The sequence below is a fragment of the Mobula hypostoma genome, chromosome 13, assembly GCF_963921235.1.
Source record: "Mobula hypostoma chromosome 13, sMobHyp1.1, whole genome shotgun sequence".
Lineage (NCBI taxonomy): Eukaryota > Metazoa > Chordata > Chondrichthyes > Myliobatiformes > Myliobatidae > Mobula > Mobula hypostoma.
Genome location: NC_086109.1, coordinates 76,177,777 through 76,204,859, shown reverse-complemented (window position 1 = coordinate 76,204,859; position 27,083 = coordinate 76,177,777). Strand labels below are relative to the sequence as shown.

At 42.2% G+C, this 27,083-nt stretch overlaps 1 protein-coding gene across 1 annotated transcript in view; it reads right to left on the bottom strand.

Annotated features, from left to right (window-relative positions):
• The window catches only part of myo5c (myosin VC), a 130,442-nt gene that overhangs the window by 47,886 nt on the left and 55,473 nt on the right, over positions 1 to 27,083 (bottom strand). The window contains exons 15-26 of the mRNA XM_063065973.1: positions 24,212 to 24,346; positions 23,051 to 23,148; positions 22,854 to 22,940; positions 22,655 to 22,766; positions 20,898 to 21,109; positions 11,792 to 11,957; positions 10,515 to 10,661; positions 7,042 to 7,206; positions 6,801 to 6,894; positions 5,470 to 5,533; positions 1,421 to 1,601; positions 678 to 771 (exon numbers count right to left, since the gene is read on the bottom strand). Coding sequence (XP_062922043.1) covers positions 678 to 771; positions 1,421 to 1,601; positions 5,470 to 5,533; positions 6,801 to 6,894; positions 7,042 to 7,206; positions 10,515 to 10,661; positions 11,792 to 11,957; positions 20,898 to 21,109; positions 22,655 to 22,766; positions 22,854 to 22,940; positions 23,051 to 23,148; positions 24,212 to 24,346 — 1,555 coding nt within the window. The remainder of the gene's footprint in view (positions 1 to 677; positions 772 to 1,420; positions 1,602 to 5,469; positions 5,534 to 6,800; positions 6,895 to 7,041; positions 7,207 to 10,514; positions 10,662 to 11,791; positions 11,958 to 20,897; positions 21,110 to 22,654; positions 22,767 to 22,853; positions 22,941 to 23,050; positions 23,149 to 24,211; positions 24,347 to 27,083) is intronic.

The following is a 27,083-nucleotide window of genomic DNA, read 5'->3' as shown; positions in this document are numbered from 1 at the left end:
AGAAAGATATCTAAAAAACCTAGAAACCTACTTAGAACCTCTGCCTGTCCTCGTTGAATCCTGTTGTGCTAAGGCCTGACCACTCTATCAGTGTCCACTCCAACAATGGCTGCTCTGCTTATACCTCACTTCTTTTTATTAGCGTTTGCTGAGCACCTAATAACTCATTATGATTGCAGCCCGCTGAAGAGTTCCGAAAGGCCTTGGGTTCTTTTTAAACCTCACGCCTCCTCGGTCAAACAGGTGACAATGGGTCACATCCCATCTATTGACTCCACCCCTCCCTCTCTCCACAATTTCAACACTTGTTTCCTTACTTTTCCAGTTCTGATGAAGAGTCCTTGTTCTGAAACATCAATTGTACTTCTTTCCCTGTTGAGGCTGCTTGACCTACAGAGTGCTTCCTGTTTCTTATAGAAGTTGCATGTTGAATGCTCAGTAGCCATATTTACCGATTACTTATGAAATTACCATTACCTGGCTTTGGAATGGTTCATACAGGGAATAAGAAGGAACGGAAGAGAATTTGGACATTATGTTCACTTCTCAATTTTCTGAGATTTTGCTAATCCCATTTTATAAAATAGCATTTGCAAAGAGCAACCCAGTCCCCACGTACCACTGAATATTCTAGAATACTCAACGCGCAATCACACAGGGAGCTAAACCACTCTTACCTCGCATTTCTTTCCTTTGATTTTGCAAGCACAGTTCTAAACCTTGTTTCTTCATTTCAAGTGTTGCAATGTCCCCTTTAAGCTTCGGAATTATCTGTGAATAGACACTTTACTTACTATTTTATACACAGGTCATATTTAGCCTCTGATGGTCAACTACTATCAGGTGGAACTTGACAGCCAGGCTAAAATTGCTGACACAGATATCTAACAATATGCGTCTTTCAATTGCATACGATGGTGACAGTTCGTTCATGTCAGCTCACGTTTATTTCAGATTCTCACTCCTGGAGGAGACAAAATTGAATCTCCTTTTGCCAAGCATTTTACAGTAGGTCACCTGGCCTCCCCCTGGTGTGCACGACCCCTCTCCTGGCAAATATTTTGTTGACCTGGACTTCCAGATCCCTTTGGGTCAATCTGGGAGCTCTGTTGCTCTCCCCTGCAGGCCCCTCTCTTCTCCCATGCCAATCCTGCATTATTCTGGTTGCCATGACAACTGCATCACTAATGGCCGCTGACCTGTTATGGCTGCACTGAAATGAGGGCTGTCCTATCTGAGATCTGCTTTAGCCTGTCTTTCTGGATGCAAAGAACCTAACTGCTATACGAAATTCGGGCCAACCTACTAATATGTTTTGCAGATGAACCTTATTTGGCATTATTGCTCAATGCAACAATGTTTTCAAACTTCATGAAAGGGCAGAACCCCCGTTCCAGTTCTAGGTGCTTACTGCACATACCAGTGCTTCATTGGTCAGCTGTGTTATTTCCTGCCGTAGACTCTCATTTGCCAGGTACTCTTCCTGAATCTGCTCTTGCAATTGAATTCTTTCCTCTCTCAGATGTTTTACTTCATCAGTCAGGGCCGCTATCTGATGCTCATAGTCCTCCTTCTGGTTTTGAAAATTGTTCTCCAATTTCCTTAAAGAAAGAGAGCAGAAATAGTACGATTAGCTGTAAAACCACATCATCCCATAATTGTCACAAAGCCCTTTCTCATGCATTTCTGTTACCTAATTGAGATTTATGCCTAACAAAGAGGTGATTCATCCCATTCCACCGCCCCCCCCACCCCGCAGCTGGACAAACAGGACCAGGCTAATTCCATTTCCCACCTCTTGGGCCACAGCCTTCTCAGCGTCCCCACTCCTAATGGAGGTGCTTTGTAAACTCAAGTGGGAATTTGTGCCTCCACCACCCTCTCAGGCACTTTAGTTCCAGACCTCCTCTGTTTAGAGAGAAATACTTCTCAATTTTTATTTCCATTGACTTGCTAAAAAGAGCAAACAGATTGTGATAACACAGACAAAAATTGCTGGTGAACGCAGCAGGCCAGGCAGCATCTGTAGGAAGAGGAACAGTCGACGTTTCAGGCCGAGACCCCTCATCAGGACTAACTGAAGGAAGAGACAGTAAGAGATTTCAAAGTGGGAGGGGAAGGGGGAGATCCAAAATGATAGGAGAAGACAGGAGGGGGAGAGATGGAGCTAAGAGCTGGAAAGTTGATTGGCAAAAGGGATACAAAGCTGGAGAAGGGAGAGGATCATGGGACAGGAGGCCTAGGGAGAAAGAAAGTGGGGGGGGGAGCACCAGAGGATGGGCAAGGAGTATAGTGAGAGGGACAGAGGGAGAAAAAGGAGAGAGAGAGAAAAAAATTAAAAATAATAAGTAAATAAATAACAGATGGGTTACGAAGGGGAGGTGGGGCATTAACGGAAGTTAGGAAGTTAGAGAGTGATAACACAGATTGATTTCAGGATGAAACAGTGAGCACTTTTTTCGCTAAGTGGAGCCTCTCCATTCCATTGGTTATTTCTTATTGTTTATGATAAAAACTAACCATGTATCCAGGATCTAGCTAAAACATCTCTGATAAACACAGAAAACGCAAGACATACTCAGCTGATCAAGCAGCAACTATAAACAGTGAAACAGATTGTTCCAGTCTAAAACTTCTTCCACTTTTTGAACTGAACTGTTAACTCGATTTCTTTTTCAGCTGCCTGAACTGCTGAATATTTGCAGCATTGCCCCCTGCCCCATTCTATTTCAGATTTCCAATGTAACTTTTTAAAAATTCCCATATTGTCCTAAATATATATATTTGCGATTTTTTTTCCAGAACAAATGATGCACTAGGCATGCTGAAGAAACATACAATGACAATACCAAGATTTAAAGGCTTCTACCATAAAAATAATGAAATTGAGAGAAAAAATATCAAGCTTGCTGCATTATTCTGTGCCAAATTCCCTTCACCTTTCACTTTTAAGAATTGTGAATGGAAAAATATTGACTTTACTGGAATTGGAAAAGATAATGAGAGAACTGAAAGTGCCATTTTATAACAAAATTAAGAGCTGCCAAGACTGTTCATGTGATCCATTCCCCAAAATGAATAGTTAGGCATTATCTATATTAAAAACTAACAGAAACTACTATGGGAAAAGGCAATATCTCTAAAGTGCAATTTCTTTTTAATAGAATAATATTTAGATTGCTTTCTGTGCTGTCAAATGTTGTACTGCGAAAAGGAAATAACGAAAAGAAAAATCACAGAGAATTTAGAAGCAAGCAACAGGAATTCTGCAGATGCTGGAAATTCAAGCAACACACATAAAAGTTGCTGGTGAACGCAGCAGGCCAGGCAGCATCTCTAGGAAGAGGTGCAGTCGACGTTTCAGGCCGAGACCCTTCATCAGGCTTCTTCTTAGAGATGCTGCCTGGCCTGCTGCATTCACCAGCAACTTTTATGTGTGTTGCAGAGAATTTAGAAAACTGGTTCTGACAGAACAGACATGATTTTTCACTTCCTTGGAGCTATATAGTTACTATTTTCACAAGGATCACTTCAAATTCTGATGCTACAAAACAAATTTTGCCATTTTTTATCTGTGACTTGGACAACGTTTCAGTCTGTTGATTGAGGGATTGCATATTGGTTTGAAAATGGGGTCTGAATCCTGGGAATATGTTCACGAATGGGGTTTCAGTGCTCTTGATATCATGATAAACCTTTAATTCCTTAAGCAGTTTTTCCAAGGAGGAAATGAAGTATTTTGAGCCACGACACTTATAATAAGGAATAAACATGATGCACACTAATAGTTCTACAAACTCTTACCCAAATGAATAAATTCAATAGTGAATTTGGGTATCATTAACATAAGCGATAAGGAGCTCTCTACTCTACAAGCAAAAACCATCGTCTTTATTTCTCCACATGTGAAGATATTGCCAGTGGATTTGGCAATTATTTACTAACACCTCCAATTCCTTAAGTATCTCAGCCTTCTCTAAAATTCTCTTTAAAGTCCTCTTTTTAAACTAAGCTTTCATCAGTTTTTACTTCCTTAGGTGTAATGTCTGCATGTCCTTTCAAATTATATTTCTGTGAAGTACTTTGATAGTTTTTCAGTTTTAAGGGCACTACATAAATTCAAAGTGTTGCTATTATTGGTTTATGGGCATCTTAAATTATTAAAGAATGCTGTTGTTTTCTAATTGACTACAATTCAATGGCCATTGAAAATGATGTAATTCATTCTAATTGCACCATTTTCAATGGCCATCTGGCCATCTAAATAAAAATATTGCAATGACATTAGCAAAGCAAAAGCAGTTCCTTAATTCAATGATTGTTTCAAGCCCACAGATGTACATGACGTAATTTATCTTCCAGCAGATACAATTTTTTTATATCAGTTGAATCATTCACAGCAGTTAACATGGCATTCAAACTTATCTGCTGAAGAAGGCCATTACTACATCCTAGCCTGCCATAACCATTGTAAAAACAAAAGTAATACTTTAGAGACCTGCAGCTTTACCAGTAGCATTTTACGCAATATATTTGCGTCTTTACTTCATAATATCTGGTTGCTTTGAAAGACAAACTAGGCACAAGTGTTCAGCATTAACAGAATCAGAACCAGGTTTCATATCACCGGCATATGTCTTAAAATTCATTGTTATGCGACAACATAATAATGAAAAACTGTAAATTACACAATATATATAGTTTAAAAAGTTAAATTAAATAAGTATTGTAAAAAATGGAAAAAAGGTGACATAGTGTTCCTGGGTTCAGTGTCCATTCAGAAATCTGATGGCAGAGGGGAAGAAGCTATTCCTGAAATGTTGAGTGTCTGTCTTCAGGATTTGTATATAGACATCCATTAGTCTCGTGAGACCATGGATTTGCGCCTTGGAAGGTTTCCAGGGTGCAGGCCTGGGCAAGGTTGTATGGAAAACCAGCAGTTGCCCATGCTGCAAGTCTCCCCTCTCCACGCCACCGATGTTGTCCAAGGGAAGGGCATTAGGACCCATACAGCTTGGCACCGGTGTCATCGCAGAGCAATGTGTGGTTAAGTGCCTTGCTCAAGGACACACACGCTGCCTCAGCCAAGGCTCGAACTAGCGACCTTCAGATCACTAGACGAACGCCTCAACCACTTATTAACCACACGCCAACACTGTCTTCAGGATGTTAACATATAAAATCTGTTTATATGCCCAAATACCTTTCTGTAGTTGAGCTCATAATATGGAAGCTCAGTTTCTTCATGACATCAATTGCTATTACATAGCTCATTACATCCTTTCTGTAACTTAAAAAATGATAAATATGCACTTGATGTGGAAACATGTCCTTGGAACCAAGTCTAAGACTATGTATTCTTGTTCAGCTTATCATTTCAATTACTCTTTCAAAGTAATACTGATAGGAAACCCAATTTTCATTTGAAAAGGAGAAACAGAATGCCATACAGATAGAATCTCTCTATACCTTCTTTGACGTTCTTCCCTTTCAAAATCTTCAAGATGCTGCTGTGAAATTTGATCCAATTTTTCTGTGAACGAATAGAAAGGATCAAATAATCATTTTGCTAAATTTCTTCTATAACAAACACTTTCATCTTGTTCCTGTCAGCAGTTTCAATCAACAGCATTAAAATATTTGAACTTTCATAGGATCAGGGGAAGAATTCTCACACATTTTCAATGTTACAGCAGGGATTTTATAAAAATGGTTTCAGTGATTTGATTCTGTTTTGTTTTCTGATTAAAAATTCTAGGTAAGTGCCTATTCTGAAACTGTTTTCATAATCCAAATCAACTTTACAGACTACCATTAACTACACTATCAGAAATGGTATTAAAAATGGTTGGTATCTCAGTACAGGGCAGACAAAGACTCTAATGCAATATTTCAAAAAAAAAGGATCTTCAATGCAACATTTTTACATGCTACATAGTCAGATTCCATCAGCAAGGTGTTCATGGATCTTTGCTGAATGCAATGTTGTGACATCGGATTCTGATGTCCAATAATTGACCACCTTTCCCCAAGTGGTCTCCTTTAAATTCAGAATGCAACATAATGCATCCAAACACACTGCTGCCAATCCTGCCATCCTTCCTGACTGTCCACTGGTTGCTGCTTCATTCCCTCTCCCTCAAGATCTCTGCCACCCTCTTCATCATTTGGTCTTCACCTCCAGTTGCCTTTCGAGACCCACATTTCATCCTGCATCCTCCAGGCTAGCTCTATCCACGTGTCACCTGGTCCAACACACTTACTGTGAACCCCACCCTCTTGTGATGGCAGGAGATCATCGAGGAAAGATCCTGTACATACTCACACACACAAGCCCTGTCCGTGATCGCACCATGACAGAGTATTACAGCCCGAGGTATTGGACGGAACAAAAGGATCCCTTTATACGTCACCATCTTTAACACCTTTTTTTAAAAACTCATATCACCATTTTTAAGTTAGTATATTTTGTACCTCAACCCTTTAAGCTTTTGGTTAACAACTTCAGATTTTAAAATAATGCTGTCCAACACCTTAGCTCTTAGTGGGAAAGTTCCAAACTTCCAACAGCCTTCGAGCACAAGGATAGTTTCCAACTTTGGTCGCTTGCATGGGTACATGGCAGGAGTGTGATTAGTGGGAAGGGATGAATTGACAAAGAAATCATGGAGGGAGTGATCTCTGCAGAAAGCAGGGAATGGAGAGGAGGTACGATGTGTTTGGAGGTAGGATCCCATTGAAGATGGTGGACGTTGCAGAAAATGATGTGTTGAATGCAGAGGCTTACAAAGAAAACATACTTTTCATTTCTTGGGTCTGTTCCTGGTGTTGTTGCTTCATCTTCTCATTTTGAGCCTGCAGGGATAATGTTTCCTTCCGGAGTTCTGACAATGTCTGTGGGAATAAGAAATTGAAAGAAAGAATGAAGATGCTCTGGGAACATTATTGAGGAAAAGATAGGGTTCAATTTTTCCCTCTACTTCCCCTTCAAAATGCCAAGCCAATAATTTGGATCCAGTTCTATGCCATTCCATATGGTACCTTTTCCGTTTTTGCCTTGCTTTTCTTCATTTGGTCCTCAAGGAACTGCTTTTGTGTCACTGATTTCTGTAACTCTTCCTCAACTTTGTGAAATTTTTCCGAATCAACAGATTGAAGTGCAGACAGAGAGGTCAAACGTTCCAGCAGTCCTTTGTTCTCTTTGCTCTGGTACAGAACAACAAAAACAGATTACATATATTCAAAGGTTATTTTATCTCTACTAAGAACTTAATCACAGCAAGTGTGAAACATAGAACACTACAGAAAAGGAACAGGCCCTTCTGCCCATGATGCTGTACCAACCAAAGTAATCTAGCAATTAAATACCTAACGAAGCTGGTCTCTTCTGCCTACACATTGTCCATACTTCTCCATCCTCTGCACATTCATGGCCTATCAAAGAGCCTCTTAAATATCTCTAAGATATTTGTCCCCATTACCACACCTGGCAGCACATTCTAGGCACCCACACACTTCCCTGTGTAAAAAAAAAATTTGACCAGCACATCTTCTTTCAACTTGTTCCCTCTCACCTTAGATGCATCTTCTCTAAATTAGGTAGTTTGACCTTGGGGAATTGATACTGGCCATCTATCTATGCCTCTTAGGCCTCACATCAGTCTTTGCTGCTGAAGAGAAAATAACTTTAGTTCATCCAACCTCCCCTTATAGCAAATGCCCTCTAATCTAGGCAACATCCTGGTAAATATCTTCTGCACCCTCTCCAAAGCCTCCACATCCTTCCTGCAATGGGTCAACCAAAAATGAATGCAATACTTCAGATTAGGCCTAACTGAAGTTGTAGAAATCCGCAGCATAACTTCCAGACTCTTGAAGACATTGCCTCAACTAATAAATGAAAGCATTCCATCTGTCTGTTCCACCTTATCACCTGTGCAGCAAGTGCATCAAGCCAGGAAGAAACCAGCCTATTCATTTTTTTTAATATTGCAATCAAATCATTTCAAACATGTATAAATAAATCTGACTGAATAATTTTAAGACATAATTGGCTTAACAAAACATCCCTAATTACATTTACTAAATTTGTAATAGGCCATTTGTAATGGCTAGAGTGACTATGCCTGTTCCCATCCTGTCTTCTTTTCTCAGTTCCTTCATCTCCACTGCGTCTTTTCCTAGCAGGAGGCTTTCCTTTCCGGGACATCAGAGATGCCTTCCTTCTTCAAAGAATGGAGATTCCCATCCTCCGCCACTGATGCTGCCCTCATCCGCATCTCCTCCATTTCCTGGACATCCGCACTTATTCTTCTTCCCGTTGCCTTAATATGGGTAGAGTTCCTCTTATCCTCAGCTACCACCCCATGAGCCTTCACACTCAACACATCATTCTCTACGACTTCTGTCACCTTCAATGGGATCCTACCACCAAACACATCTTTACTTTGCTTCCAATCTCCACTTTCTTCAGGGATTGTTCCCTCCATGATCCCCCTGTCCATTTGTCCCTCCCGACCAAGCTCCCTCCTGGCACCTATCCCTGCAAGTGAGAGAAATGCTACACCAACTGTACTCATTCACCTCCATTTAGGGCCCCTTATGTTGACATTGACAGGTAAATTTCAATAATTTTACCCTATAGAAAATGGCATTTGCAATTCTTTGTAAACACTGCGAAACGTTCCTTCTCAGGCGGTCTATTGGGATTGAGGAAGGTTTGCTTTCACTCTAGTTTTGGGATTTCTGAGGTGGCCAAGGAGACCATTATGGGAACTGCAGTCTCTTCCATGGATGGTTGATGGGGCAGGTGGGAGATTATGAGGTGGTATGCTCCTTCTGCTGCTAATGCAGAGTCCTCTGTGCTCCCAATGAATGGCCTCAAGATTCACAATACTATCCTGATTGCTCCCCCTCCACGTTGACCGGTCCTGGCCGAGTGATTCCTAAAGTTATTGGAAAGTGCTTTGGAAGGACTTTGGCCCAAAACACTACTGTCTATTCCTCCCCATAGATGCTGCCTGACCTGTTGAGTTCCTCCAGCATCTTGTGTGAGTTATTGGGGGTGCTGCATTTCTTCAAGGAAGTTTTGTGCACAGCCCCAAGCCATTTTTCTCCGTTCACCTGGTAACCACCCCCACAACAGAGCTTGGAATAGACTGTACAGGAAACCGATGTCAAGTCTGTTAGCAATGTGGTCTGCTCAACATCTGCTAACCGAAAATAATCTTTGTTTTCTTTATCGCTTGGAATGTTCTGTTTTGTAGTCTGACTTGTTCTGCTGAGCAGGTTGGCCATGTTATGTAGGAATATACGGTGACACTTACTGGCTACCCCCCAGAATAGCCTTAGGTGTGTTTATCTCCTTAGGTGATATTGGTTGTTAATGCAAATGATGCATTTCATTATACAGCATGTTTCAATGTCCATGTAATAAATAAATCTGAATCTGAATCCTATTGGGACTTCAGTACTGGAGATGTTGGCCTGAGAGGTTCCAATGCTGGAATGCCTCATGTTTCTGGTTAATTAACTCTTTGATCTTCCTGTCATTCTCATCAAATAAATCTGGGATCCCTTGAAAAGCCAAAACTTTCTTCACAATGCTATTTAAGGTGGACACCAAAGACCTCACTTGGTCTGTTCCTACCGGCTGTGTGGTGAAAAAAGCACAACAGCGTCTCTTTCACCTCAGTGGGCTGAAGAGGTTCGACATGAGACCCTAAATACTCAGAACTCTCTACAGGGGCACCATCGAGAGCACCCTGACCGGCTGTGTCATCGCCTGGTACGGGAACTGTACCACCCTCAATCTCGGGGCACTGTGGAGAGTGGTGCGGACAGCCCAGCGCCTCTGTGGATGTGAACTTCCCACTATTCAGGACATTTACAGCAGCAGGTGCGTAAAAAAGGCCCGAAGGATCATCAGAGACTCCGGCCACCCAAGTCACACCCCGGTTCAGCTACTACTGTCTGGAAAATGGCACCACAGCTTTAAGGCCAGCACCAACAGGCTCTAGGACAGCTTCTTTCACCAGGTCATCAGATTTATCAATACACATTGATCTGATTGCATATCTGTATATACATGTAACAAAACAATTATGTATACAATTTTACTGTTTGGGCAATATCCTCCCACAGTGCCCCTCCTTATTGTTTGTACATTACCACAGAGACACAACTTAAAGATTTTTACTCCCTCGGATGTAGGAAACAAAATAAATACAAATACAAATTTCAGCATCGCCATAAAAACCATGAATGTTCTATGACAACCAGCACACTTGGAATCAACAGGTTGTCTGCGAGGTGTCTTCTGAGCAGACCTGCCTTTGTAGGATCTTTAGGAATTTCAAAACTATCCTCCTCCCAAAACTACCAAAGTAACAAGTAAAAGGATCTCAGCCCTGTCCAATTAAGTGCTTGGAAGTTCAAGCTACTTACAAGTACATTACTTAACTCACCAGAAACACTTGTACATTTTCCTGCTGCCTGACAGACTTGGGACTCACCTGTTCCTCCAGTTTCTTGTGGAGTTGTTTGACACGAAATGAGAGCTGGATGTTCAAAACGAAACGCCGTATACTTTGGTACCTGCGTCTTACCAACCAGGCACGGACATGCTTTTGGATTATTAATGCTTTCTGATCCTTCACCATCTACAACAAACGGTAAATACACTTAGAATCCTCTATCTAAGCCTTTAGCATCAATAGAGCAAAAACCCATTCTACTGATTGCTTATAAAAAGCCTAAATATAAATAAGAATTATATTTTATCATTTCTCATTTCTCTGGAGCTATACTTCAGGGATTTCCTTTATATTCATGCATGGGTTATTGCTGAACTGCAGAGTCCACTGGGCATATTCATTTAGTCCAAACAGTTGCAGCAGTGTGTACTATCTACAAGATGCACTGCAACAACACACCAATGTTCCTAAGGCAGCACCTTCCAGACCTACGACCACTCCCATCTAGAAGGACGAGAATAGCAGATACCTGGGAATACCACGAGTTGGAAATCCTCCTCCAAGTCACTCACCATCCTGACCTGAAAATGTATCGCCATTCCATCATTGTCGCTGGGTCAAAATCATGGAATTCCCTCCCTAACAGCGCAGTGGGTGTACCTACACCCCAGGGACTGCAGCGGTTCAAGAAGGCAGCTCGTCACCACCTTCTCCAGGGCAACGAGGAATGGGCAACAAATGCTGGCTTAGCTGGCAATGCCCGCATCCGTAAATGAATAAACAAATAAAAAGTCTTCTGATGAACAAGAGAAGATCTGCAGATGCTGGAAATCCGAGCAACACACACAAAATGCTGGAGGAACTCAGCGGGCCAGGCAGCATCTATGGAAAAAAGCACCGTTGACGTTTCGGGCCGAAGCCCTTCGGCAAGACTGGAGAAAACTACTCCTCAGCACTTTTTCTCCAGTCCTGCCGAAGGGCTTCGGCCCGAAATGACGACTGTGCTTTTTTCCATAGATGCTGCCTGGCCTGCTGAGTTCCTCCAGCATTTTGTGTGTGTTCCACTGATTATCATTTTTTAATACTCCTTCAAAAACCTGTTCAGATATATACTGAATTAATTTCATTTAGCGTCTGCAGTTACGCAGTTTTCCAGGCATGTGATTACTCTTTACCTTCAGCCGTTTTGTGCTGAATCTGTCTCTGACGTGGTTCTTTGGTGCTTCCCGTGTCGCCTTTTAGTCAGGGTAATGTTGCTGAACAACGCTCTCACTTTGGAGTCGCTAGGGTTACATCTTTGCTGGTTTTAGTCTTACCTTCTTATAACGCCTTCTGGCAAGCCAGCCACGGGTGTAGCTCTGGATGGTAACGGTGGCCAGCAGAATGAGCTGGTAAAGACGGCGCACGATGAACCGCCGCCAGTGTTTCTGGATGATGATCACTGCCCATGCTTGCTTCAGGGAAGTGGCATTCAATACGTGTCTTAAATGAAACAAATAGAACTACTAATTACCTGATAAACCACAAGCAATTATTCTGCCTATTTCATTACAAAATTGCATTTTAATTCATTAGGTAAGCCAAAACACAGCAAATAAACGGTTAATCTTTGTCCTTCACGATGAATAAAATGCAAGCTACTCAACTGTGTGAGCGGGCCAGCGTTAGAGTGAGGTGTTGAGGCCTTTTCTTTCTCATTACACATTTAATGCAGTGGGATTGCCAGGCAGGACAGCAAAATGCTCCCCTTGCAGGATGTGGAAGGCAGGGAGACCTCCAGTGTCCCTGACGACGACAACTGCAGCTTCTAACAGACGGTGTTAAGGAGTTGGAGCTGGAACTGTTTGGGATCTGGGTCTTTTGGGAGGCTGAGGGGTTGATTGACAGGACGTGCAGGGAGGTAGTTACACCAAAGGTGCAGGACACAAGTAATTGGATGACGGCTGGGAGGGGAAAAGGGAGTAGGCAGTCAATACAGAGTACCCTAGGTGGCCATTCCCCTCAACAACAGGTATATTGCTTTGGATACTGTTGGGTGGGATGGCCTAGAAGAGGAAAGCCATATTGGTTACGTCTCTGGCAGCGGGTTTGTCTCTGTAGCTCAGAAGAGAAGTGGGGAAGAAGAGACGATGCTGTAGTGATAGGGAATCCATTGGTAGGGAAACAGAAGTTCTGTGGATGAGAACAGGATTCCCAGATGGTATGTTGCCTCTCAGGTGCCAGGGCCTGGGACATCTCAAATCGAGTCCTCAGCATTCTTAAGCGGAAGGGTGAGCAGCCAGAGGCTGTGGTCCATGTAGGTACCAGTGACATGGGTAAGAACGCGTGACGAGGTCCAGCAAAGTGAGTTCAGGGAGTTAAGCGTTGTTAAAAGACACAACCACCAGGACTGTGATCTCAGGATTGCTACCTGTGCCACATGCTAGTGAGGCCAGAAATAGGAAGATTATCCTGTTTAACACGTGGGTAAAGTGGATAAGGGGATGGTGAAGGAGGGAGGGCTTCAGATTTTTGGATCATCGGGCTCTCTTACAGGGAAGGTGGGACTTGCACAGAAGGGATAGTTTGCACCTGAACTGGAAGGGGACCAATATCCTAGCAGGAAAGTTTGCTAATACTGCATGGGCTTGGTGGTGAGGGGAGGTTTAAACTAGACCCTAAGGGGGTTGGGAAAGAGAGCGCCACAACAGATAGTGGAGTGGTTGTCGAGAAAGGTGTTCTTAAGCCGACATACAAAGTCAGGAATCAAAAGCTCGAGCGTGGTGGGACTAATGTTCCGAGCTGCGTACATTTCAATGCAGGGAGTATTGTAGGGAAGGCGGATGAGCGAAGGGCGTGGATCAGCATGTGGAATTATGACATGATAGCCATTAGTAAGATCTGGTTGCAGGAGGGGCAGGATTGGCAGCTCAATGTTCCAGGGTTCTGTTGTTTCAGACATATTAGAATGGAAGGTGATTACAGGGGAAGGAGTGGCATTACTAGTCAGAGAAAATGTCACAGCAGTGCTCAGGCAAGACAGGCAGGAAAGCTCCTCTACTGAGGTTTTAAGAGTAGAACTGAAGAATAAGAAAGATATGACCATATTAATGAGATTATATTATAAACCACCCAACAACTTGCAAGATTTAGAGGAGCAACTTTGTACAGAGATCGTAGACTGTGGCAAGAAACATAAGGTTGTGATAGTAGGTCATTTTAACTTTCCACATATTGGCTGGGACTCAAATATTGTAAAAAGGCTGGATGGGAAAGAGTTTGTCAAATGTGTTCAAGAAAGTTTCCTTAATCAATACACAGAAGTTCCAACTAGAGAGAGTGCAGTACTAAATCTCCAATTAGGGAATGAGACAGGGCGGATGACAGAGGTTTGCGCAGGATAACACTGCATCTAGTGATCATAATGCCATCAGTTTCAAGGTAGTTGTGGAAAAGGGTAGGTCTAGTCCTCGGGTTGAGATTCTAAATTGGAGAAAAGCCAATTTTGATAGTATCAGAAAGATTCTGGCAATTATGGATTGGCTAGGTATTTTTCTAGCAAAGGTGCACTTGGTAAGTGGGAGGCCTTCAAAAGTGAAATTTTGAGAGTACTGAGTTTGTATATCCCTGTCAGAATAAAAGGCAAGGACAACAGGTTTAATGAACCTTACTTTTCAAGAGACATTGAGGTTCTGGTTAAGAGAAAGGTGTATAGCAAGTATAGGCAAGTAGGAACAAATGAAGTACTAGAGGAGTACAAGAAATGCAAGAGAAGACTTAAGAAAGAAGCAACACACACAAAATGCTGGAGGAACTCAGGCAGATCAGACAGCATCTATGAAAATGAATAAAGTCAGCGTTTCAGGCTGAGACCCTTCTTCAGGACTGGAAAGGAAGAAGAAGAGAGAAGACACCAAAAAAAGTAAGAATTTAGGAGGGCTAAAAGAAGGCATGAAGTTGCTCTAGCAGATAAGGTGAAGGAAAATCCCAAGGGCTTCTACAGATATATTAAGAGCAAAACGACAGCAAGGGACAAAATTGGAGATCAGAGTGGTGATCTATGCATGCAGCTGAGAAAGATGGGGGAGATTTTAAATGGATTTTTTTTGCATCAGAGAAGGAGGCATTTGCTGTCTTGAGGCAAATAAGGGTGGATAAGTCCACAAGGCCAGACAGGGTGTTACCGTAGACCCTGTGGGAGGCCAGGGCTCTAGCAGAGATACTTAAAACATTCTTAACCATTGATGAGGTGCTGGAAGATTGGAGGCTAGCTAACGTTCCATTGTTTAAGAAAGGCTCCAAGAGTAAACCAGGAAATTATATACTGGTGAGCCTAACATCAGTGGTGGGAAAGTAAGTGGAAGGTATTCTTAGGGACCAGATATATAAGTATTTGGATAGACATGAACTGATTAGGGATAGTCAAAATTGCTTTGTGAATCGTAGGTTATACCTAACCAATCTATATAGAGTTTTTTGAGGAAGTTACCAGGAAAGTTGATGAAGGGAAGTAAGGGGATGCTATTTACATGGACTTTAGCAAGGCCTTTGACAAGGTCCCACAAGAAAGTTCAGTCACTTGGCATTCAAGAATAGACAATAAATTGGATTAGACGTTGGCTTCGCAGGAGAAGCCAGATGAATAAATGGTAGTAGATGGTTGTACTTCTCTGACTGGAGGCCTGTGACTGGTGGAGTGCTGCAGGGATCAGAGCTGTTTGTCATCTGTATCAATGAGCTGGGTGATAGTGAGATCAACTGGATCAGCAAATTTACAAATAACACCAAGTTTGGGGATGTAGTGACAACAAGAAAGGCTATCAAAGCTTGAAACAGGATCTGGACCAGCTGGAAAAATGGACTGAAAAATGACAGGTAGAATTTAATGCAGACAAGTGTGAGGTGTTGCATTTTGAGAGGACCACCCAGAACTGATCATATTTGTGGAGCAGAAGGGCACTGTGGTAGAAGAGGGATCTGGGAATACAGATCCATAATTTCTTGGAAGTGGCATCACAGGTAGATAGGGTTGTAAAGAAAGTATTTGGCACATTGGCCTTCATAAATCAATGTACTGAGTACAGGAGTTGTAATGTTATGTTAAAATTATGTGAGACATAGGTGAGATTGAATTTGGAGTATTGTATGAAGGTTTGGTCACCTACCTACAGGAAAGATGTAAATAATATTGAAAGAGTGCAAAAAAACTTTGCCAGGACTTGTGGACCTGAATTATAGGGAAAGGTTAGGACTTTACTGTTTAGAATGTAGAAGATTGAAGGGAGACCTGATAGTGGTATCCAAAACTATGAAGGGGTATAGATAGGGTAAATGCAAGCAGGTTTTTGCCACTGAATTTCGGTGAGACTGCAAATAGAGGTCATGGGTTATGGGTGAAAGGTGAAATATTTAAGGGAAACATCTGTCTGTATCTTGTTTTACGGCGGTTGGGTTAAGGGAAACATGAGGGGGAGCTTCACTCAGAGGGTGCCGAGATGCCAGTGCAAGTTGTGGATGTGGGCCGATTTCAACGTTGAAGATAAAGTTGGATAGGTACCTCGATGGGAGGGATATGGAGGGCTATGGTCCAGGTACAGATCAATGGGACTAGGCGGGTTAATGGTTTAGCATGGACTAGATGGGCTGAAGCGTCTGTTTCCCTGCTGTAGTGTGCTATGGAACTGTGACAATGTTTTCACAGAGAGTCTGATGCAACTTTATCCAATGTAATCTTTATTTCCATAAGGAAGATATCCAAAAGTTAATGAATATTAGTGAGGAAATTCTACAGTAAAAAATAGCTGACAAAGAGACATAAAAGGATCTATATTGTCTAGTTCCAAGAATTTTAAGTTTGTGGCTGGCATCCAAATAAGATTATTAATTTATGACGAATGTGAGCAAAATGATAAGGTGTGGAGATGAAGGTCTGGGAGAGATGTCAGAGGCAGGTTCTTCTTTTACACAGAGAGTGGTGGGTGTGTGGAGTGCACTGCCAGGGATGGTGTTAGAGATAGAGGTGTTTGGACATTTTAGAGAGTCTTGGAGAGGCACAACTATGAAAGGAAAATGGAGAGCAATGTGGGAGGGAGGGGTTAGATTGACCTTGGAGAAGGTTAAAGGGTCGGCGCAACATCATGGGCCAAAGTGCCTGCACTGTGCTGTGACGTTCTGTGTCCTGTATTCCAATTCCACAATTTGGTAGCAGGTTAGGACTAAAGGTAACACAGAGTGAGAGTTTCCACATAGTTCCTGTTTTAATAATGACAAACTTAAGCTGGATTCCATCTGGAAACTTAATACAGTCACATTTCCTATTTAAAGTATGTAATATCCAATATGATATTTCCAAAGGATTAGTGCCATGTATCAGTGGAGACACAAACTTTATTCCTACTTCATATATTCAAACACTAGAAGACTGTCAAACTGTTGACTCAGCCTAATTCTTTTATCACTGAAGCTTCAAAATCCACTCTCTACTCTACTGCCTGTTACACCACTGGCTCTCAGGACAGCAATGAAAGTCCTCCACTTCTCGCACTGTTCAGGGTTTCCTTCATCATGTCAGTAGCTATTCAAAGTCCACAGAAAATAAACTTTTTAAAGAGGATTGGATTTGTCAATCAAGCCTTTGAAACATTAATGGTTAGTGGACTCAGAATCTCCGACTCTGAGGCAGACGTGATCCTGAAAATCTCTTAGAAACCTATTTATTTATGCATTTTAAAGTATAAATTCAGCAGTAAGATTGCAGTAAACCTGCTTACTCTGTGTGGGAAACTAAACAGGAGACAAAATAGCAATTTCAGTAAATGGTGGTATGCGAAATGAATTGTGATTTATTTAGAGATACAAGGCAGAACAAGCCCTTCCAGCCCAACGAGTCACACGACCCAGTAACTCACCTATTTAACCATAGTCTAATTACAGGACAAATTACAATGACCAATTCATCTACCATCTTTGGAATGTGGGAGGAAGCCACAGCACCCAGAGGAAACGCAGGCAGTCACGGGAAGAGCCTTAAGACTTCTTACAGACAGCTCTGGGATTGAACTCATTACTCTGACACCCTGACTGTGATAGTGTCGCGCTGATTGCTGTGCATATGGTAAACGACTTGTGATATACCCCTAAATACAACATGGCATTGTTATTTTTGCCAAAGTTAAACACAGAAGTACAGTAGTAAGTTATCTTTTAACACTGTGTGGTGGAAATATCACAGCGTCTTTATTTTCATCTAGCAGTACTACATTGGAATAATGGTTCACTGTGCTTTTATGAAACAATGAGATAGGTATTCTGAGACTCTAAAATTGCTTTCTGGCTGCCCTCAGGTCACATCGATTGTTTCAGTGTGACCTCCAATGCAGTCTTCCAACTGGGAGCCCAGCTCCCAGCACATCAGGGACCATCTGAAATCCATCTGTGTGGGCGCACTCACAGACAGGCTCTGTAGCTAGTCAGAGCTATCAACGTCACTGAACATTTGTGAATGCCCCGACATTGAGTCAGTCACACGTTAGACATAGTAAAAGTTTGAAAAGTTATAAATATGCATGCACAAACGTAAACACAAACCATGGGTTTTACATATTTTTAAAGCCTGGAGTCATTGAACTATGTATCAGGCCATTCAGCCTAATCCAGCCGTGCTGACCAAGCTGTCTAACTGGGCTACTCCCATTTGCTTACAATGGCTCATTTTTCTTTTGATCTCTCCTATCCATATAACTGAGGAAATCTGAATTTGAGTCAGGTTTATTATCACTGACAAGTTGTGAAATTTGTTGTTTTGCAGCAGCAGACAGTGCAACACATAGAAGTTATTGTAAGTCATGTGACGGAGGGCGCTCGGTAAATGCACCCCTTACACATGTGCATTTATACACACACACACACATGCATGCAAAAACACTGCCTTGTCTTGCATGGAGTGTACAGACTTCAATGTCTTACCCAGTATGTTCTCAGAATGGGTCCTGAGCTGAGCTGACACGCTCGCGTTGGCTTTGTGGTGCCTCTCCGCCAGTCACATCAGAATATTCCAATTCTTTAGTGATGGGGATGTGTAAATCTGTATACAGTATGCTGTTTTATACTATATTTAAGGTAGATACATCTGTTTATTTTGTAATATGATCGTTACTACATTGTGGGGTACATCATATTCAAATTTATGTGTAGTCTTAAGTTAATTTTGTGCATAATTAAAGACAGTATATCCTGGTGCCTAATAAACGGGGATCATCACTCTCAGTGGGAGAGAGAGAAATCGGGACGGCCGAGAGTTCATACTGGACAAAGTATGGAGCTATTACTGTGTTTTCTGGTAGGTATCTTGTAAACATTGGCAGTTTTCTTCTCACTATTTTAGCTGATTTTTGTAAGTTTGTTTTTGACGTACATAATAATCACCCTTTGCGTAGATATGCAAAAAGAGAGCAAGTAGTGAGGTGGTGTTCTTGGGTTCATGGACCACTCAGAAATCTGATGACAGAGGGGAAGAAACCGCCCCTGAGTCATTAATTGTGCACCCCAGGCTCCTGTACCTCCTCCCTGATGGTTTTAATGAGAAGAGGGTGTGTCCTGGATGGGGAGGACCCTTCATGTTGGGTGTAGTCTTCTTGAAGCATCACCTTTTGAAGATGTCTTCAATGTAGGGGAGACTAGAGCCCATGATGCAGCTGTCACATAGATGGAAACATCCATATGTTGATAGGTCTGACTGCCTGACCTCTTGCCAGCTGCCAAGGCTGTGTGGTGAGTGGTACCACATAGACGGCTATAGATGGTCGACAATCCTATAAATGTCACCAACACTCCGGTGATGAATATCTGTTATCTGTCAAGTAGGGTGCCGTGCACAATTCTGATTTGATGGAGACAGACGTGAGAGCACGGAGGAAACTTCTATGAAAACTTCTGAAATGCCTGCTTTACCACCGCTGCTACTGTGTGATCCCGAATCTCCAGAGGGGGAGGCCCCAAGTCCTCGGCTTTGCTTGTTGCTCGGCGGCTGGGGCAGGGTCAAAACGCTCGGCAGAGATGGTGCTCAGTACTCAGTGTCAGAGGCTCGAAGTTTTCAAACAGACTCAGAGTCCACTGCGGTCGAGTGCTTCCAATGCATCTGCAAGTTTGCGGCGCTGGAGGTCCATGGCAGGGAGAGTTTCTCCCTTCTACCGTCTGCGTGAGATGTTGGGGCTATCGGGACTTGAGACTTTTTTTTACCGTGCTTATGGTCTAATCTTTATCAAATTACAGTACTGCTTTGCATTGTTGTAACTATTTGTCATAATTATGTGGTTTTGTCGGTTTTAGTCTTGCTCTGTCTTGTGTTTCTGTGATATCATACTGGAGGAATATTGTATCATTTTTTAATGCATGTATTTCCAAATGACAATAAACAAGGACCGAGTGTCCTCATAATCTAAAAAAAAAAACATTATAAATGTCATAACTGTATCTACCACCACGATATCCTCTGGCAGAATTTCTCATATGCTCAGCACCATCTGTAAATAGCTTCAGTTCTCTTGCTCCTGGCAGCCAATAACACCCATAAGTTAGAAACGGGACCGATTCTCTTGGGCCTGGACCTGGTTTAACCTGATGCCAGCTCGGCAGGCAGATTGCACAGCTAGGAAGCTGGGAAGCCTGCAAAAGATTCCTGTTTCACTGGACACCATGACCATACAGGGGATAGGCTCACAATCTACAGTATGTTCCATGCTACAATATTTGCCTGCTACACAATATTGACTTAACTTCAATTGTACTTTATTGTTAATGAAAAACTCCATATCCTGTTTAAACTGTCATAATTGCCAATATATATAAAACATACCACAGTTTCATTGCTTTTTCTAAATTTTTTTCTTATTTATTGTTTTCTAAAGCAATGGAATAAATTCCAGACACATTCCTCACTATAGGAAGGATGTGGAAGCATTGGAAAGGGTACAGAGGAGATTTACCAGGATGCTGCCTGGTTTAGAAAGTATGCATTATGATCAGAGATTAAGGGAGCTAGGGCTTTACTCTTTGGAGAGAAGGAGGATGAGAGAAGAGAAGGAGGATGAGAGGAGACATGATAGAGGTGTACAAGATAATAAGAGGAATAGATAGAGTGGATAGCCAGCGCCTCTTCCCCAGGGCACCACTGCTCAATACAAGAGGACATAGCTTTAAGGTAAGGGGTGGGAAGTTCAAGGGAGATATTAGAGGAAGGTTTTTTACTCAGAGAGTGGTTGGTGCGTGGAATGCACTGCCTGAGTCAGTGGTGGAGGCAGATACACTCGTGAAGTTTAAGAGACTACTAGACAGGTATATGGAGGAATCTAAGGTGGGGCTTATATGGGAGGCAGGGTTTGAGGGTCGGCACAACATTCTGGGCCGAAGGGCCTGTACTGTGCTATGTATGTTCTATGTTCTTACCGTATTGCGCGCTGCCCACGTACATACTGTTGAATGACGACAGTGGCTTGTTTGACCTTGAGGAACTTTTTCCGTTGAATCCAGCAGCGTAGGTTTTTCTGTATGGTGATCGAAGCTGCCCTAAGTCTATCTGCCCGCAGTTTCTCCAAATAGGCCACTTGCCCTGCTCGGAAGAAAATCTTGGTTTTACCAAAGTGATATTGGTTTGGATCCTGCAGGAAACAAAAAAGAGTTATTATTCACCAAAATCAGAAATCAAAACTAAGACCCAAAAGGCTTTGATTACAGAGTTTTCTTATTGAATGAAAGAAACAGATGGAGTGAAATACGCATGCTACTGCAGTCAAAACACACCTATACTCTACTGGACCAGACACCAATCTCAAGCCTTTTACACCCTTGAGTTAGGCAGTATGGTGTCCATGGTCACTAAGCCTCAGAAAGTGCAGCATCAAGGCCTCGCCTTGGAATGTCCTGATAAGCTAAGGACACAGCATGAAATAGTCGAAAATGTTAAAGTAAAATAATTAAGTTCTTTCCATCCCTTTTGCCTGTCAGCAGACCCCTGGGTTTCTGATTGCACGGTGGTTCAGATCTGTCGTAGGAGCCAAGAGTTATTTCCTGTCTAGATATTGCTGAGTTGTTGAGTTCTGTTCATTTGAGCCACATAGGCATTTAGTTTGGATGTTTACTTTCCATCATGGACACGCACACGGAGGTGGGAGGGTGATGCTAGGATAAGGAAGTGGTAGCCTTGTGTACTAGACATGAACAGAGAAAGTAAAGTTGTTAAAACGAAAGAAAATTTTGTCTTTGTTGCTTGAATGTTAACAGAGTCACAGGTGAGATTCTACCATTGGCCTCCAGTGATGAGTTGGAGAGAGAGAAGCAACGGCTTTCCACGTTCAACCACGCAGTCACATCGTACAAGCATACGGAATGATCTGACTGGCACTGGAAGTCTAGCTGGCAGCTTCACTCAATTTACACATCTGACTTGCTCAGTTCAGTTGCTCCAGCATGTTGTGTGTGTTGCTCTGTATTTCCAGTATCTGCAGGATTTTTAGAGGATAACTGACTTTCTGTTGCAGGAATCAGAATCACGTTTAATATCACTGGCATATGTCGTGAAATTTATTAACTTAGCGGCAGAAATACAATAAATACAGAAAAAGTGAATTGCAGAAAGTATATATATGTATAAATATATATTAAACAGCTAAATTAAAAATACAGAGAAGACAGAAAGAATAAAAAAAGTGAGGTAGTGTTCACAGGTTGAAAGTCCATTTAGAAATCGGATGGTAGAGGGGAAAAATGCTGTTCCTGAATCGTTGAGTGTGTCCCTTCAGGCATCGATGTATGTACAGTCTGGTGCATTGAAGTCCATAGTTGAAATTCATTACACAGTAAAACAATGAAATTACATTTCAGAAGCAAAATTCAGTGCACACACATCATACATTAATGCATTCTCACAGGACTAATATTGCAACCAATACAATCCTCGCATGGAGTAAAAGGAAATGTTTCTAATCATTATATAATTTACCTTACATACTGTTGTGTCACAATTATTTTCTTGAACATGTATAGCAGAGGAAGAAAGAGAGAAAGCATATTACATTACAATATTAATTTCAATAGAGTTATATATTGATTTGAATGTAGCAAGATTAGAGTTATGATCAGTTGAAAGTATTAACAATGGCAGGAGTTGGACAAATAATTTAACTGTATTCCCTTATTATACTGACCTGAATTAAGCGTTGCAAGACCTCTTTGCAAATTTGTTTTTTGTCATTTATCGCCAAATCACGTTGTGACATCAAAATACGGTAACGGCTGAAAAACTCGAAGTAAGTCCATCTGAAAATGAAGAAATAATATTTATGTTTTGCACAGTCTTCTACAACCAGGCACTGCAGTGGCAGAATGGTAGGAGTTGAGGTTCACCTGGAAGGGTAACTCTGTGCACTGATCCGAATAGTTTCCAGAACACCACAGGCTCTCAGCTGCTGAACAACCCTCTTTGAGTCATATCTGAAATTAAAAGTTACAATATTAAACTTGAAGTTCATCAGCACGATAGGTGTTATTATTACGTAATATTTCAATTATGGAAGTAACATTAAGAAGGCAAGAAAACTTACTCAAATGGGAGTTTGGCGTCATTTGGCTTAATACATCGCACATAGTGAGGTGTTGTGGCGTTAAGTGTCTCCATCAGCAAATGCAGAGAATTACGGAACTGCAATTAACATAATTTCAGCAGGATTAGCAAGTCAATCTTTTGGTTGGACATAGTACAGCTCAGGAACTGGCACTCCAGCCCATTATGTCAGTGCTGAGCACAATGTCAAATCCAACTAATCCCACCTGCCTGCACATGACCCACCTTTCTCCACTCCCTGTGTATTCATGTGCCGAAATGAAAGCCTCTTGAACATCACTCTCATATCTGCTTCCACCATCTTCAGGCACCTCCACTCTCGGTAAAACAACTACCTTCGCAAATGCCCTTTAAACTTCTGCCACCTCCTCCCACCCTAAAGCGACGCCCTCTGAAGCTCCAGATTTATCTGTTCATTTGGTGATTCAGCGCAGAGAAAGTGCTTCTGGCCCTTCGAGCCGCACCACCCCAGCAACCCCACAACTCCGATTAGCCCCGACCTAATCACGGGACAATTTAACAATGACCGATTAACCTCTTTGGACTGTGGGAAGAAACTGGAGGACCGGAGAAAGACCATGCCATCCGTACGGAGGACGTACAGAGGCTCCTTACAGAACTGCACCAGAATTGAACTCTGAACTCCGAACTCCAGAACGCCCCAAGCTATAACAGCGGCGCCCAACAACCTCCCCTGGGGGAAAAAAAAATTCTGGCTGTCTAACCCTGTTTCTGCCTCTCATGATTCTATAAACATCTACTCAAGTCCTCACTCATCCTCTGACGCCTTAGTGAAAACAATTCAAGTTTGTCCAGCCTCTATAGCTAATACCTTCTAGTCCAGTCAGTGTCTTGGTAAACCACTCCTGAGCCCTCTCCAAAGCTTCCACATTCTTCCTATAATAAGGCAAACAGAACTGCATGCAATACGCCAACTGGGCTTTAACCTACATTTTCTACAATTGCAACATGACTTTCTGACTGGTACCCTTTGCCCTCAGCGAAGGAGACATCTTTTAACCACCACCTACTTACATTACCACTTTCAGAATGACAGAGACTTGGATCCCAAGATCACATTAGAAGATGCAGTTCTGTTAGAAGGTCTTATTGCAGAAAGTGATTCCCTGCACAACTGTACCTTACTGCCGACTGTCGTGCGGTGTTGCTTGTTGAAGGATTTAAACCCTGGCCTTGCAGCTCTGACTTTAATATGTGCATTCAAGTTTCCTGTGGATGTTTCATTGTCTTGAAAGAAATCGACTAGTAGCTGGAACTGTAGATTTTTTTAAAAAAAGAAGCACGATAGGTCATTACAATACATTTAAGTTTTGCTGCATCCAATTCCATGTTTCTCAAAGTAAATTTATAATCAAAGTACATACTGTATATACTACCCTGAGATTCATTTTCTTGCAGGCAATCACAGAAAAACAAAGAAATACAACAGAATCAAATAAAAACTATGAAGACTGACAAACAACCAATGTGCAAAAGACAAACTGTGTAAATACAAAAAAAATAGTAAATAAATAATTCTGAGAAGTGAGTTGTACAGTCCTTGAAGTGAGGCCATAAGTAGTGGGTTCAGATCTGGGCTGAGGTGAGTGAAGTTATCCACGCTGGCTCAGGAGTCTGTTGGTTGAAGGGTAAAAACTGTTCCTGTACCTGTAGTGTTGGACCTAAGACTCCTGCACCCCCATTCTGGGCTTACTTTTACCTGTACTCTCCTTCAGACATTGTGACATTTATGGTTTGGAAAATCTATTTCAATGCGTCTGACCTGAGTTCTTGCTGCAACTCCCATGTCAACTGATTAGATCCTTTTTCCTTTACTGGGCAAAGTGCCACAAGTATCATTCACCCTCCAAGCCCTCATTTGACAATCATTACTGAAGCACAGGGCTTTACAATGATGTACCAGAAAGCTTTGATCTTTTGCTTGCTCAGTACCCACTGAAACAGACATACACAATTCCAACAATGCAGCTTCAGAAACTGGGCGACTTCAATTGAGTAGGTATTGAACTCTCATAGAATAGGAATGCCATGACCAGGTGCATTTTATCTGGCACACCGAGCAGGTAACTTGGCACAGGTCAGGAATTAATTCTGAGAGTTTCTGCTGAGCACAGTCCAGAAGTTCTGGGTTTGTCACATTTGATTTGTTTGAACTGTGAATAATTTTACTTAGCTTTGTGTCTGACTTGAAGTGACATTTTCACATATTAATAGTCAATAGGTGCAGAAGTAGACCATTCGGCCCTTCGAGCCTGCACTGCCATTCTGAGATAATGGCTGATCATCTACTATCAATACCCGGTTCCTGCCTTGTCCCTATAACCCTTGATTCCCCTATCCATAAGATACCTATCTAGCTCCTTCTTGAAAGCATCCAGAGAATTGGCCTCCACTGCCTTCTGAGACAGCGCGTTCCACACCTCCACAACTCTCTGGGAGAAGAAGTTCCTCCTCAACTCTGTCCTAAATGACCTACCCCTTATTCTTAAACCATGCCCTCTGGTGCTGGACTCTCCCAGCATCTGGAACATATTTCCTGCCTCTATCTTGTCCAATCCCTTAATAATCTTATATGTCTCAATCAGATGCCCCCTCAATCTCCTTAATTCCAGCGTGTACAAGCCCAGTCTCTCTAACCTCTCTGCGTAAGACAGTCCAGACATCTCAGGAGTTAACCTAGTGAACCTACGCTGCACCTCCTCCACAGCCAGGATGTCCTTCCTTAACCCTGGAGACCAAAACTGCACACAATACTCCAGGTGTGGTCTCACCAGGGCCCTGTACAAGTGCAAAAGGATTTCCTTGCTCTGGTACTCAATTCCCTTTGTAATAAAGGCCAACATTCCATTAGCCTTCTTCACTGCCTGCTGCACTTGCTCTTTCACCTTCAGAGACTGATGAACAAGCACTCCTAGGTCTCTTTGTATTTCTCCCTTACCTAACTCCACACCGTTCAGATAATAATCTGCCTTCCTGTTCTTGCTCCCAAAGTAAATAACCTCACACTTATTCACATTAAACGCCATCTGCCAAGTTTCTGCCCACTCACCCAGCCTATCCAAGTCACTTTGAATTCTCCTAACATCCTCATCACATATCACACTGCCACCCAGCTTAGTATCATCAGCAAACTTGCTGATGTTATTTACAATGCCTTCCTCTAAATCATTGACGTAAATCGTAAACAGCTGTGGTCCCAATACCGAGCCCTGTGGCACCCCGCTAGTCACCACCTGCCATTCCGAGAAACACCCATTCACTGCTACCCTTTGCTTTCTATCTGCCAACCAGTTTTCTATCCATGTCAATATCCTCCACCCAATGCCATGAGCTCTGATTTTACCCACCAATCTCCTATGTGGTACCTTATCAAATGGCTTCTGAAAGTCAAGGTACACCACATCCACTGGATCTCCCACGTCTATCTTCCTGGTTACATCCTCGAAAAACACCAATAGATTAGTCAAACATGATTTGTCCTTGGTAAATCCATGCTGGCTCGGCCCAATCTTATCACTGCTATCAAGATATGCCGCTATTTCATCTTTAATAATGGACTCTAGCATCTTCCCCACTACTGATGTTAGGCTAACAGGGCGATAGTTCTCTGTTTTCTCCCTCCCTCCTTTCTTAAAAAGTGGGATAACATTAGCCATTTGCCAATCCTCAGGACCTGATCTTGAATCTAAGGAACATTGGAAAATGATCACCAATGCATCCGCAATTTCCAGAGCCACCTCCTTTAGTACCCTAGGATGCAGACCACCTGGACCTGGGGATTTGTTAGCCTTCAGTCCCATCAGTCTACTCAGCACCGTTTCCTTCCTAATGTCAATCTCTTTCAGTTCCTCTGTTACCCTATGTCCTTGGCCCATCCATACATCTGGGAGATTGCTTGTGTCTTCCCTAGTGAAGACAGATCCAAAGTACTTATTAAATTCGTCTGCCATTTCTCTGTTTCCCATAACAATTTCTCCCAATTCATTCTTCAA